The sequence below is a fragment of the Rhincodon typus genome, chromosome 26, assembly GCF_021869965.1.
Source record: "Rhincodon typus isolate 14 chromosome 26, sRhiTyp1.1, whole genome shotgun sequence".
Taxonomy (NCBI): Eukaryota; Metazoa; Chordata; class Chondrichthyes; order Orectolobiformes; family Rhincodontidae; genus Rhincodon; species Rhincodon typus.
Window position 1 is genome coordinate 32,703,552 of NC_063357.1, and position 14,226 is coordinate 32,717,777.

The 14,226-nt window shown below is 39.0% G+C and overlaps 1 protein-coding gene across 1 annotated transcript in view; it reads left to right on the plus strand.

Annotated features, from left to right (window-relative positions):
* Positions 1–596: 596 nt before the first annotated feature.
* Positions 597–14,226, plus strand: part of mks1 (MKS transition zone complex subunit 1) — a 46,785-nt gene continuing 33,155 nt past the window's right edge. The window contains exons 1-7 of the mRNA XM_020510083.2: positions 597–691; positions 2,607–2,735; positions 2,829–2,933; positions 4,760–4,868; positions 6,938–6,994; positions 10,247–10,289; positions 14,160–14,222. Coding sequence (XP_020365672.2) covers positions 651–691; positions 2,607–2,735; positions 2,829–2,933; positions 4,760–4,868; positions 6,938–6,994; positions 10,247–10,289; positions 14,160–14,222 — 547 coding nt within the window. The 5' untranslated portion in view covers positions 597–650. The remainder of the gene's footprint in view (positions 692–2,606; positions 2,736–2,828; positions 2,934–4,759; positions 4,869–6,937; positions 6,995–10,246; positions 10,290–14,159; positions 14,223–14,226) is intronic.

Below are 14,226 nucleotides of genomic sequence, written 5' to 3' on the forward strand. Positions count from 1 at the left end.
AGTGTTGGTATGATATTTATCCAGGGCCATCGAAGTCAAGGCCAGTACTTTTCTAGCACAGAATTCACACTCAACTACCAGCAGGAGATATTAGCTATTTTTTTCTGCTTTTTGATCCCGGTACACCGAGATAAATTTCTAAGATCAGCTACTGTGATTCAAATCTAGAATGTTGTCCGTTGAATAGATACAGGAGAATGATAGTTTCACACAGTCTAGAAGAAACCCATTCAGCTCATTGTGTCTGCCCAGCTGTTTACAGGAATTATCCAATTACTCATACATCCCTGCTCCTGAGAGTTTTTTTTGCTTTTCAAGCATGTATCTCATTCCCTTTGAAAGTTACTATTGAATCTGCTTCCATCGGCCTTTTAATACTAGAGCAAGCGGGTCATTGACCCAAAGAGATCGGTAGAAACCTTTCCTTTTAACATTCTACACCAGGTATTGTGGCTGGCTAAGAAATAGAGAAGCTGGTGACTGTTATAGCATTCTCCAAGTGACAGTGTGACACTGGCTACAGAGGTATGTAAATACGGAATGAACTGAAGTTGTGCCAGCTGTTGGTAGTAAATGTGTATCCTGTTTTCCAGTATTCTCAGTCTACGACCACATCAGCAAAGGAGACTCCATCATATCTGGCGGAAAGGATGTCTCACGTTCGGCGGAGGAGGCAGGAGCGCAGAATGATGTAAGTGAAGAGATGGCAAGTATTTATTTGATAAAGCAGTGGAAATGTTGAGATGTTGTGCCGAACTTTTACCCTAAACCTAAGGTCTATCTAACCTCCACCCCTACCTTTATACTATCATCCATATGCCTATCTAATAGCTGCTTAAATGCCCCTAATGAGGCCGACTCCACTACCCTCTCCGGCAATGCATTCCACGCCCCTACCACTCTCTGAGTAAAGAACCTACCTTTGACGTCTCCTCTATATCTACCTCCACTCACTTTAAAAACTATGCCCCCTTGTAATAGCCACCTCCACCCTAGGAAAATGTCCCTCTTAAAATATGGAGTACCGTGTACCAGCTCTGTAAAATGCTCAGCATTTTGCTCCAATTGTTTTGAGGTTTTATTTGGATCTAACCACATCCAACAAGGAAGAATCTAAACACCACTCCTTGACGTTTAATGGCATTCCCATCACTGAATCGCCCATTACCAGCATCCTGGGGGTTAACTTTGATCAGAAATTCAATTGGTATTAGCCACGCAAATACTGTAGCTACAAGAGCGAGTCAGATGTTAGTGGAAGTGGAGTGGTTTTGAAACATAGGGAGGCAATGGCCTAGTGGTATTATCGCTGGACTGTTAATCCAGAGACCCAGATAACGTTCTGGAGATCTGGGTTCGAATCCTACCACAGCAGATGGTGGAATTTGAATTCAATAAAATATCTGGAATTAAGAATCTAATGATGACCATGAATCCATTGTCGATTGTCGGAAATACCCATCTGGTTCACTAATGTCCTTTAGGGAAGGGAAAAGCCAACTGGCCTACGTGTGACTCCAGACCCACAGCAATGTGGTTGACTCTGAACTGCTCTCTGGGCAATTAGGAATGGGCAGTAAATGCTGCCTAGCCAATGATGCCCTCATCCCATTAGTGAATAAAGAAAAAAAATTGCACTCTCAGAAAATATGAATGCAAACAATATAGCACTTGTGTGGTGAATCAAGGGGAAAACTCTCTGCTGGAGAGAGTCATACACAGCACAAAGGAAGATGGTTGTGGTTGTTGGAGATCAATCATCTCAGTTCCAGGACATCTCAGCAGGAGTTGTTCAGAGCAGTGTTCTTGGCCCAATCATCTTCAACTGTTTCACTACTGACAGCCCCTCCATCAGAAGATCAGAAGTGGCAACATTCACTGATGATTGCACAATTTTCAGCACCATTTGCAACTTCTCTCATACTGAAGCAGTCTACACACAAATGCCACAAGATCCAGGCAATGACCAGGCTTGGGTTGACAAGTAGCAAGTAACATGCATTCCACACGTGCCAAGCAATGACCACATCCAACAAGGAAGAATCTAAACACCACTCCTTGACATTTAATGGCACTCCCATCACTGAATCGCCCACTACCAGCATCCTGGGGGTTAACTTTGATCAGAAATTCAATTGGAATTAGCCACAAGAGCGAGTCAGAGGTTAGGAATCGTGCAGCAAGTAATTCACCACCGGACTCCCCAAAGCCTGCCCACCATCTGCAAAGTACAAGTTAGGAGTGTGATGAATATTCTTGAATTGCCAAACTCATACAAAGCTAGGAACCTAGCAAATCAGGTAATATTATAAGCTCATGTATACTAAGAACTGAAATAAAAGAGCCCAAGATCATTTCTTATTGGACTTCCTATAATCCAGATAAGGCCTTAATCTCCACTTTTTTGGAACCATTTCTGGCTATGAAAAGCCAGTATGTAACTCATTGCGTGGTCGTTCCAGAGAGGAGAGACTTCAATTTTCTATATGTGGGTGGGACTAGCTACCTTAATGTAAACCAGGAATTGAACCTGGATCATGCTCTTGATGTGGGAAACAAACTGAAATGCCTTTACATTGATGTTATATCTTTATGCTGACATTTAGGGAAGGGAAGATTCCAAGGTCACGGATCATCACCTGGGAGCCAACTGAGGAGTTTGTGAGGAATAATCATGTCTTGAATAATCCTGTGCAAACCATGTATATTATGGGAGACTTGGGGCCATATGGAAAGTAAATATTCCATCTTTGAGTCAAAATCTTTCCAGACTGAAGTTGGTGACATTGATTTCAGTTTTAATAATTAATTTTGTTCTGTTTGCCCAGGCTGGGTAAGCGTGAGGATGAGTATGTATTGTGCACCATTAAAATGGACAACAATGGAGTTCTCTCCATAAAACCTGACTTCAGTGGCTCCAAACCGGCCTACAGGCAAGTATTATATTCTGATACCTCTGAGTATTAAGACAGTAATCAATGGCTGCTGCGCTTCTCACAGTCTGTATTGCAAGATATTTTTGCAGCTCGTTAGAGTTTGAGACACTTGGAAGCTATCTCAGTGATGTACTTTCTCTGCATGAATTCTTGGCCCAGGTCACCCCCTCCCTTCTGGGTTCGCTGATCCAAATGTACCCTGTTGAATCTGTTGAGTCAACATTATTTTTCTGCTTCTAATATTAAAGGGCTACAATCCAAGTGTATGGAACTCTTCTCCAAAATATAATTCTTTAAGCCCTGATGTATGCTGGTGGATCTTTGCTGAACTCCTTCTAAGACGACTCTCTCCGTTCTGAGATGTCTTGCCCAGAGCTTATCCCTGTACTTCAGATGGGATCAGATCATGGCTCTCTACAGCTGAAGCATAACTTGCTCACTTGTATTTTGTAAACTTCCTTGAAATAAAAGCCAACATTCCAGTAGCATTTTTTTGATTACTCTTTATATTTGTTCACTGCAGATTTCAATGCGTGCAGACAACCGTATCTCTTTGATCCCCCACAACATTTCTGTGCCTCACCATTGAGAAAATATGCCTTACATTAAAATCTAAACTGGAAGCTAAAACATTGAAAATACAGAGGTCATTGTGTTTAAAAGTAACAAGTTAACATATGGGTGGAGACAGTGCCACTTTTGATTAACAATTAGGCTGAGAAAGATGCTTCTTTTACAGGATTAATTTGAAGGGAATGGCAGGCAGTTGGTGGAGGTGAAGAGTCCAGTGATGAATTAGTTTTGCAGGCATCAGTTCAACAATGGGTGTGAAATATTGGATTGAAGTTAAAGTACATGGGGAATGGAGAAGATAAAGAGAAAACAGAAATGGGCACAGTGCCTGGTATGTCACCTTTTTATAACCAGGGTATCTTAGCTGTGACCCTGACCTTGAAGGTTAAGATATGCAGTTGAATTTGGCCATTCCAAATTTTTGATACGTCCTGTTTAGCAAGGCTATTTCTGCACTCCTGAAGACACATCACACTGCTTGATAAATCCTGAATCAGCCCACCACAACTTGTTAATATCAATGCTATGAGATCCCTGTGTTGGAAAATGGAATTTAAATTACATATATATTGACACCTTTGCTATAAATTATCCTTTGCTATTTACATTAAGTCTCCATTGTGGCTCAGTTGGTAACAGTTTTGCTTTTAAATCAGAGGTTGTGGGTTCAGGTCCCATTTTCAGTACCACAGGACAGCAATCTAATCCGATACTCCTGTGCAGTACGAAGAGCTCCCATCAGGGTTCCCATAGGGAAACATAAAAGATTCAATGGCACTGTTTCAAAGAAGTGAAAAAGTTTTATCTCTGGTGTCCTGAGCAATATTTATAGTTCAGTCAATATCAGAGTATCTGGTCTTTTTCACATTGCTATTAATGGGACCATGCTGTTGCAAATTGGTTTCAGCGTGTCCTGCTTTATATTAATGTCATTCCTTTTTTTAAAAAAATCTTAATTGAGTATAAAGTGTATAATTGTAAAAGGTGCTATATAAATGCAAGTCTTCATTCATTCTTTCTATAAAGGCAACCATTGTCTTTTCATAAATTCTATCTGAAACATTAACTTTCCTCATTCAGATGCTGATTGTCCAATTGTGCGTTACTGGTATTTTTGAAATCTTATAATTTTTGTTAGATTTTCTCCTCCAGAACTGATTCTGACTGTTTATCGGATAGACCTGTAACAGAATTTCCATTTTTACCCTTTGGTTCTTATTTCTGGCGTTCTCCATCCTGGCTGTGAATAGAATTGAGACTGAAGGAGAGAAGAAAGATCTATGGCTGTACACAATTAATAACGCATCTGTCACAGTCCAGAAGGAAGATCAGGAAAGGGAGAAACATCTCTTCAAAGATGTAAGGAAAGATTGCTTTTCTTAGTGAGTTGATGCTAATTTTCTTCAGGCTAACCTAGGCTGCATGTAGCTGTTGAATTACATTGTTGGTTAGAATTGATGTTTCTCCATCTTGTGTTGAAAAGGCCAGTAAGAAAACATTATTGCATGTCTTCTCATCTCTCTCAATGCACTAAGGCAAAACAAGGTATGACAGAATGACACAACCACCCATGTGTACCTTACACATGTGATCCTTCTTCAATTTTGAGCCTGTCCACTTATGTCTATTGGAAGAGGTACCTAACGTCTGGAGTACTGTGAGCAGTTTCAGTCCCCTTATTTAAGGAAAAGATATTATTTCATTGAAGGTATTTCAGAGAGGGTCCATAAGGATCCCCGGTGTGGACGGATTGTCTTACAAACAAAGTTTGAACTGGTTGGGACCCCACTCATTGGAAGTTAGAAGAATGAGATGTGCTCTCATTGAAACATACAATATTTCTTAAGGGGTTTAACAGGGTAAATGCTGAGAGGACACTTCTGCTCGTGGGAGATACTAAGACCAGAGGGCTCAGGATAAAGGGCTGCCAATTTAAGTCTGAGTTGAGGAGGAATTTCTTATCTCAGAGGGTTGAGTGTCTTTGGAACTCATGCTGCAGAGAGTATGGGGGCAGACTCCATAAGTCTGAGACAGGCCGATCTTGGTCTGTAGGGGAATCAAGGGTTATGGGGAAAGGGCAGGAAAATAGGCGTGAGGAGTGTTGGATAAGCCATGATCTTAGTGAATAGTGAAGCAGCTCGTGTGTCCGAATGGCATACTTTTGTTCCTATTTCTTATGGTCATTGTCACTTGATGTCTCAAGCTCATTAAATGAATAGCTAGACATCCAGTTGCAAGATTACTACAAAGAACACATCACTATAAAGTGTGTTGCATTTTTCTGGTGTCACAGTATCATGAGTTTACCTAATACAGCACTCTACAAAACAGACAGCAAGTCATGACCCATGGATGGTGAAGAAACAACCTAGAATGAATTTGAATTGCAAGGAGGTAGTCTGTTTACTGTTTTCGTGACATCCCAAGTGGAGGTGCTATATATTCTGCTCCTGTGTAGCGTTCTCTAGGCAGCAACATTTTATTTTTCTCCTGTAGACTCCTTACAGGAGCAGAGTAAATAGTGCTTTTCCAGCCCATGTCAGACTGAACTAAGCAGGTATTCTGTGCCGAAGTGATTGCTTCAGTACCTGTTTATCTTCCTAACATTCTCACTTTATCTATTTATATAAGTTCTAACAAGTCACCTCTTATTTGTTTCTCCAAGCCTAACTTCTGTCTCACATCTTTGTGTATGGTTTGTTTCCTCATTGTTGCCATGGTTTTAACAGACAGCTTGCATTTTTTTTAATGTTACTTCCATGAAGTTTTCTGCTTTTTGTTCCGGTCAAGCACATTTCTATTCAATGGCTCTGTAAATTCCAAGTTTTTCAGAAATGTTTTCATGCCTAAGAATGATGTTCTGAAAAAGATTAGAAGTAAAAAATTAACTTGTTCTTCAGCTTTTCTGTTGCATCTTTTCTTTTTCATCTCTATATTTAGGGATTTTAGAGATTTATCTTTAAATACTCCTATGACTACAATCTTAAATACTTTGAGATGTAGAGTCAGTTAAGGGGATCCTCCAAATCGCTTGATCCAGCCCTGAATACTCCTCACTTGTTCAATCCTCTGTTCCTTCTGTAATCTTTTAAAATCCAAATTGAGCATTATCCAATGTATATGAATCTCAATTTACCAGTTTGCTTGTTCCAGCCCTTGTGATGGTTGATGCTCAGTACTTTTATTCTTTACTAAATTACCCAATAAAAAGTTCTGTCTCATGTTCCATGCTCAGCCTGTGTACAACAAACATAAGGAACTTGACTGAGTATAAAGTCTTGTTTAAGATACACTATACTAATAGCCTTGGTGATGATCAAGCAATGATAGAGACGCAGATTCTCATCTTTAACTGTGTATTTAATTTGTATTGCCTTTTATTCAATTTTAAGTCTTGATAATTCAGTTCTTGCCTTTCTTGCTGACAGCTGTACAACAGACACAAGGATTACCTTCATAGTTTGGTTGGAGAAGAATTTGAAACAGTAAGTTTTGTTTTTCCCTTTTAGCTTCAGTTTTCAAGGAGGAGCATGACATTTATATTTATTTAGATATGATGTATTGGCTGCAAGGATCTTTTTCAAATAGGCAGATTCCCAATACGAGCAAGTCTGCGCCGTAGAGTTACACATAATTCAACCAGAATTGGCATGAAGCTGACCATTGCACTCGGCTGCAAGCGTAATTTCTTTGAGGCTAAAGTTGAAATATTGTTTGTGCTGACTAGTATTTCCAAAGAGCACTTGCCATTTTTTTTGCTATCAAATCAGCTTCACTGTTGCTGTCTCATTAGCAGGTAACACAGATGCTGTTCATATGTCACTTTTCCAATAGCTTAAGTGTATTTGGGAAAAGGGGTAAGCCATTTGGCTCTCTAGCCTGTGTTTCTGTCTGATACCAAGATGCTGCTGTTGTCTTCATCCCAGTGCAAGGATCAGTAATAATAGGTGATTTTAATTTATATAAAAATTGGGTAAAATAATCAACACTAGTGCAGTGAAAGATGAATTCCTGAAATGTGTACAAGATGGATTTCTGGAGCGACACATTAAGGAATCAACTAGAGTTTTGAATATTTTAGACTTAATAATGTGTAATGAGTAAAGGCTAACTAATAACCAAGCTATAAAGGAGCAATGAGGAAATAATGACCATAATATGACAGTTTTATCCTAAATTTGAAAATGATATGTAGTTCATTCTGAAACTAGAGTCAGAATTCTGCACAAAGAAAATTGAAGATATATAAGAGAATATGGCAATGGTGGATTAGTAACATACATTAAAAGATTTAACAGTAGATTTAACAGTAACTTGGCTAGTATTTAATGAAGTATTACATGGTTTCCAATGCAAATTTAAGATACAAAGACATTATTGTAAAGGTGAATCAACTATAGCTAAGTCAAGATTGCATAGGTCAAAAGAAGTGGCTTATAGTGATGCTAGTAAAAGCGGTAAGTCTGAGGATCAGAAAAAAATTAGAATCCAGAAAAGTATGACCAATGAATTGATAATGAAAGGGAAAATAATCCATACCAGTGAGTAATATAAGCCGGACTATAAAAGCTTCTTTACATGTGTCAAGAGTTAATAATCAACAAGGACAAATGTGGATCAATTACAGGCAGAGACAGGCAAATTTATGATGGAAAATAATGGAGAAGCTAACAATCAATCTTTATCTTTATGGAAGAAGATATAGAAAATCTCCCAAAAAATGTGAAAGTGAAGCCCTGAAAGAAATTAGAATGAATGAAGAGGTGGTACTTGGAAAAATTAATTTGTGAAGTTTGATAAAATCCCTTGACCAGATGAACTTCATCCCAGAATATTGAACAATACGTAGACATAGTAGCTGCCTTGGTGGTTATTTTTCAAAATTCTCTGGATTGTGGAAACATTTCTGCAGCATGGCAAATAACAACTGTAACTCCGCTACTTAAGAAGGGAAGGAGAGAAGAAACTGAGAACTACAGATCTGTTAGTTTGACACCAGTCATAGGGAAAATGTTCTAATTCATTCTAAAAGATGTAATAACTAGACACTTAAATATGCTCATTTGATTCTGTAGAATCAACATGGATTTATGAAAAGGGAATCAGGTTTGACAAACCTGCTGAATTTTTCGAGATGTCTCTTGTGACATTGATGAAAAGGAAGCAGTTGGTGTAGTTTATTTGGATTTCCAGAAAGCTTTAGATATGATCCAACTCAGAAGGTTAGCAAATATAATTAGAATACATGGGATTTGGTTAATGTACTGCTGTGGATTGAGAATTGCTCAACAGGCAGAAAACAGAGAGTAGGAATAAATTATGGCAGAATGCTACTAGTTGGGTACCATGGGATGAGTGCTTGAGCCTCAACTGTTCCCAGTGATTTGGGGATGTAATAACTAAATATAATATTTCCAAATTTGATAATGACACAAAACTGGGATTGAATGTGCATTTTAAGGAGGATGGAAGGAGGCTGCAAGGAAATTTCTAAGTGAATAGGCAAGAACATGGTGGATAGATTATAGTGTGAATTAGGTGTGAAGTTATACTGTTTGGTAGACAAAAACAGAAAGGTTGAGTATAGATTGAGAGAGATTGGGCAGTTTTGATGTCCCAAAAGTACATGGGCATGTTTGTTCATGATGTTCAAGAAAGAGTTTAATATATTTTTAGGTATTAAAGGCATTGAGGGATTGGAGAGAAAGTAGAATTATAGCTTTGAGATAGAGAATCAGTCATGATTGTATTGAATGGTGGAGCAACCTCAAAGGGCCGAATGATCTAGTCCTGCTTCCAGTTTTTATGTTTTTTCTATGTTTAAAAGTCAGCATGCAGGTCCAGCAAACTTTAAGGAAGGCAGATGGTAAGTTGTCCTCCATTGGTTAATAGGTTGTTTCTCTGCCAATTAAAGTGGATGGCACAGAGAAGACTTGCTAAGAGAGTCCTATCTTGGAGAAGAATGGAAAAAGTACTGGGAAGAGAATAGAGGAATTCTAATTTCACTCAGGAGTTGTAGAACACAGTTTGAAACGTACACACAGACAAATGAACACAAGAAGAGTAAGTAGTGGTAGCAGGCTGATCTGATTGTAACCCCAGCTCCAAATTCCTGCCTAATCCTGATAGCCTTTCACTGAAATAAAAGCAAAATACTGTGGATGCTGGAAGTTTGAAACAAAAACAGAATGCTTGAGAAACTCATTAGATCTGACAGTATCTGTGGAGAGAGAAACAGAGTTAATATTTTGAGTTCAGTATGACTTCTATTAAGAATGTTCTGAAGAAGTATTTGTTAGTGTTTATGAGATATGTGCAATCTTATTTCACTCCATGAATAGCATGATTTTAAAAACCATATTCTTGATTTCTACTTCAGAGAAAATATTCTCTACCCTATCAAGTACTTTTTCTCATTTTTGACAGTTGAATCAGATCGTTCTTCATCAGTTACGACTTCTTACGCCCTTATTTCTTCTTCCATTCCCATGATGAAATATCTCTATTTGAGTATTCATTGCTTTCTTTCTTCTTCACGTGCAGTTCAGTAAGAAACCTGGAAATTACAATCACACGCTGGCATCTTGATACATTATGGGGTACCATTTTTCTCTCACTGCATGATTTTATGGTCAGATTGAAATGGAATGGTGAACAGATAGTTGATGTACATAATGAAAATATTTATACTGTGATTAACTTCAGTTTTGAAATTCATTCCATTCTAATTCTTGCAGCCTCCCCTTGGTACTCTACAGCTGTTTGTGAATGGAGAAATTGGTAAGTTTTATTATGGCATTGCTTTTAAAAACCTGGATGTTCTTACTAGTAAAGACTTGGTCGCAAAAACCTTCGGAAGCCCCAGGAAATGATGGATCATGTTGACACGAAATAAATGCATCCCTGATGCCAATACTAAGCAATGCAAATCAGCATGTTTCTGGGCTGACCAAAAGTGGATGAACATATGAAAAATGAACAGCAGGAGAAAATCAGCTGGACAATCATGTCTGCCCTATATGGTCACGACTCCTTTCACCACTATTTGCAACATTGCCAGGGGTCATGTAATAACATGATTAACATAAATCTGAAAAATATCTCTGTAAATATCTAAGGTAATCACTTCTAATCTAGATGAACATCTGTTATTTAAATCAGTTATCTGATATCTGAATCAATTATTTTCCCTTCCTTTTATATTTTGTGATTTCCACCTGACCAAGATCTAGTCTAGATCTCTTTTGAAGGTCTGTGCCCACTCATGAGCAGGAATTAGTTTCATAGGTGTACTGTGCTCACAGAGTCATGGAGTTGTACAGCATGGAAACAGACACTTCGGTCGAACTTGTCCATGCCGATCAGATATCTTAAATTAATCTAGTCCCATTTGCCAGCATTTGGCCCATATCCCTCTAAACCCTTCCTATTCATATATCCATCCAGAAGCTTTTTAAATGTTGTAATTGTACCAGCCTCCTCTACTTTCTCTGGCAGCTGATTCCATATACGCACCACTCTCTGAGTGAAAACGTTGCCCTTTAGGTCACTTTTAAATCTTTTCCCTCTCACCTTAAACATATGCCCTCAAGTTTTGGACTCTCCTAGCCTGGGGAAAAAGACCTTGGCTATTCACTCTATCCATGCCCCTCATGATTTTGCAAACCCTTAGCCTCTGACACTCCAGGGAAAACAGCCCCAGCCCATTCAGTCTCTCCCTACAACTCAAACCCTCCAACCCCAGCAACATCTCTGTCAATCATTTCTGAATGTTTTCAAGTTTAACAGCATGATTCCTATAGCAGGGAGATGAGAATTGAACACAGTATTCCAAAAGTGGCCTCATCAATGTCCTGTGCAACTGCAACATGATATCTCAATCCTAAACTGAATGTACTGACCAATAAGAGCAAGCATACAAAATGCCGCCTTCACTACCCTGTCTACCTGCGACTCCAGCTTCAAGGAACTATGAACCTGCACCCCAAGGTCTCTTTGTTCGGCAACATTTCCCAAGACCCTACCATTAAGTGCATATGCCCTGCAACACCTCACGTTTATCTAAATTAAACTCTATCAGCCACAACTCGACCCATTGGCCCATCTTATCAAGGTCCCCTTGTACTGTGAGGTAACCTTCTTCACTGTCCACTACACCACCAATTTTGATGTCATCTGCAAACTTACTAACCATTCCTCCTATATTCACATCCAAATCATTTATACAAATGACAAGGCAGTGGACCAAACACTGATCATGGCGGCACACCGCTGGTCACAGGCCGCCAGACCGAAAAACAACCCTTCACCACCACCCTTGGTGTCCTACCTTCAAGCCAATTTTGATTCCAGATGGAGAGGAAAGAAAGCCCCTGTCCTACTCTTTCACAATTTGAATACGTGATCCCAGTCTTCCAGGCCTTTATAATTTTAAATAATCACCTGTTTTTATTCTGTTCTGAAGAAGAGTCACTGGACCTGAAACATTAACTCTGCTTTCTGTCTATAGGTACTGCCAGACCTGCTGAGTTTCTCCACCTGTTTCTGTTTTTATTCCAGTTTCTGCCTGTCACCCTGACATGTAAGAATCTCTTGCCCAAACAAACCGCAAATCTTTATTGTTGATTTTTCCATTGCCTCCTGTATCATTCACCATGTAAGGAAATCCGAGCTTTGTCCTTGTATAATTCTTTTGTCAAAAAAAATCCGTACGTTATACTGAATCACTCTGGCAATGCAATGTAATGCTACTTTTGCTTTGGATATATTTTCATGGCATGATAATGAACCTTAAGAAAATTATGTGCAATTGTACCAAGATCTCTTGCATTCTCAACAAACTTTTATTCCTTTATTCTGGAGATATAAATATATTTGGTGTCTTGCCTACATGCGTACCACCACTTTTATCTGAAGTGAAAGCCATTTGCCAGATAAGACTCAATTTTCCATCAAATCAAGATTCAACTGCAGTTTATTCCCCTTTACAGTCCAAATACTGCCTCAGCACTGACATCCAATATTAGCTAGTCATGACCAGAGCAATAGTGAGGTGTATTGGAAAACGTCAGTATGCCTGGCAGCAGAGAAGAAAAACCAGTCTGGATTTCTGTTGCTGATGAGTACCAGGATGGGTAAATATTCAGCTTGTACCCACGTGCTAAATAGTCTACACAATTCATTGTACAATGTCTAAGGATACTGCATGAGGCAATTGTATTTAGCACAGTAAAAATTGGGGTTTGTATTTCCAGCTTAGGATGCTACACATAGTTTATTGAGTGTGCGATTGGACTAATTAAAATAATTTTTACCTTGAATTAAACCATCGGTCAGCTATAGTTTTTAAATTCTGTGACAAGGGGAACAAGGTAACTGTCCTTCCCTATGGGGTGATCTGACCATTACCGCCCAAATGTGAAGTGGGAATCATCAGTAAATCCTTGCAGCCCCCCTAGGATTCAGCAGGGTGCCCAACAGCATGCTGCCACAGCCAGTTGATGTATGATGGTTCGTGATGATTAAAATCTGTACAGAAAGTTCTGCTATAACGCATGTTTTGTTAACACAACTTAACTGTAACGTGATTGTTGAATAGTAGATGCTGTGTCGATAATGTGAACCTTCTGCTGTGCGTGATGTGGAGGTGTTGGTGTTGGACTGGTGCTGGACAAGGTCAAAAATGTCATGACACCAAATTATAGTCCAACAGGTTTATTTGAAAACACAAGCTTTTGGAGTCTCAATCCTTCTTCAGGTGTGAATGGACCAGGTCAAAAATCACACGACACCAAGTTATAGTCCAACAGGCTTAGCCACTGACACCTGAAGAAGGAGCAAGACTCCGAAAGCTTATGTTTTCAAATAAATGACTATAACCTGGTGTCATGTGATTTTTGATGTTCTGTGCAGGTATAGTGATTTTCTATAGCGATTTCCCTATAATGCGATTTTCTGTAGCACGAGATCACACAGTGCAACTATTGCATTATAGAAGAACTACCTGTGATCTCTTATTTTATGCTGTAGGACTATCATTAGTTCTAAAAAAGTAGCCAGCCCAATGTGGCATATGACGCTTTAATAAATTTTTAAATTAACAGGTAATGCAGGCTGATTTGTCATTTCCCAGTTGGATCTCCTTCCCTTTGGTAATAAGCCATGTCCTCCCAGCCTATTCCTCTCTGTGGTCCCTCTTATGATATGTATCTGACGAGAGATAAGTTCTTATGGATCTGCAGACAAGCTTTCTAACCACTGCATGACTCATCTGTCTGCAACATCACTGTGCAGTAAATGCAGGTCCAACTTTTTTTGAAAGATGTTAGATTTTGTGATTCTGACAATTCAGATGCTAATGTTGAAAAGTCTGACTGTCATCTTGGGTAGCTAGAGATTAAGCATTCACAAATGATGGAAGGTGACCCTTGCTGCTTGTTCCCGATACTCAACAGTACAGCAATAGTTGAATACTGGAGGAATGGGAAATCCTGGGGAGTCTAAAACAAAGTGATAACAAATGGATTTTCTAATAGACTTTGTGCTATGTGTCTTATAAATCTAGGTATACTCCATGAAGGAACCAGATATCTTTGTAGAGATTGACCAGATTCAGTGTTGATTTGACTGATTTTAACTTTGATCTTTCAGTGTCAGCTCAGGGTTTCGAATATGATAATCTGTATGTACAGTTCCTCCTTGAACTTCCAGACAGTGA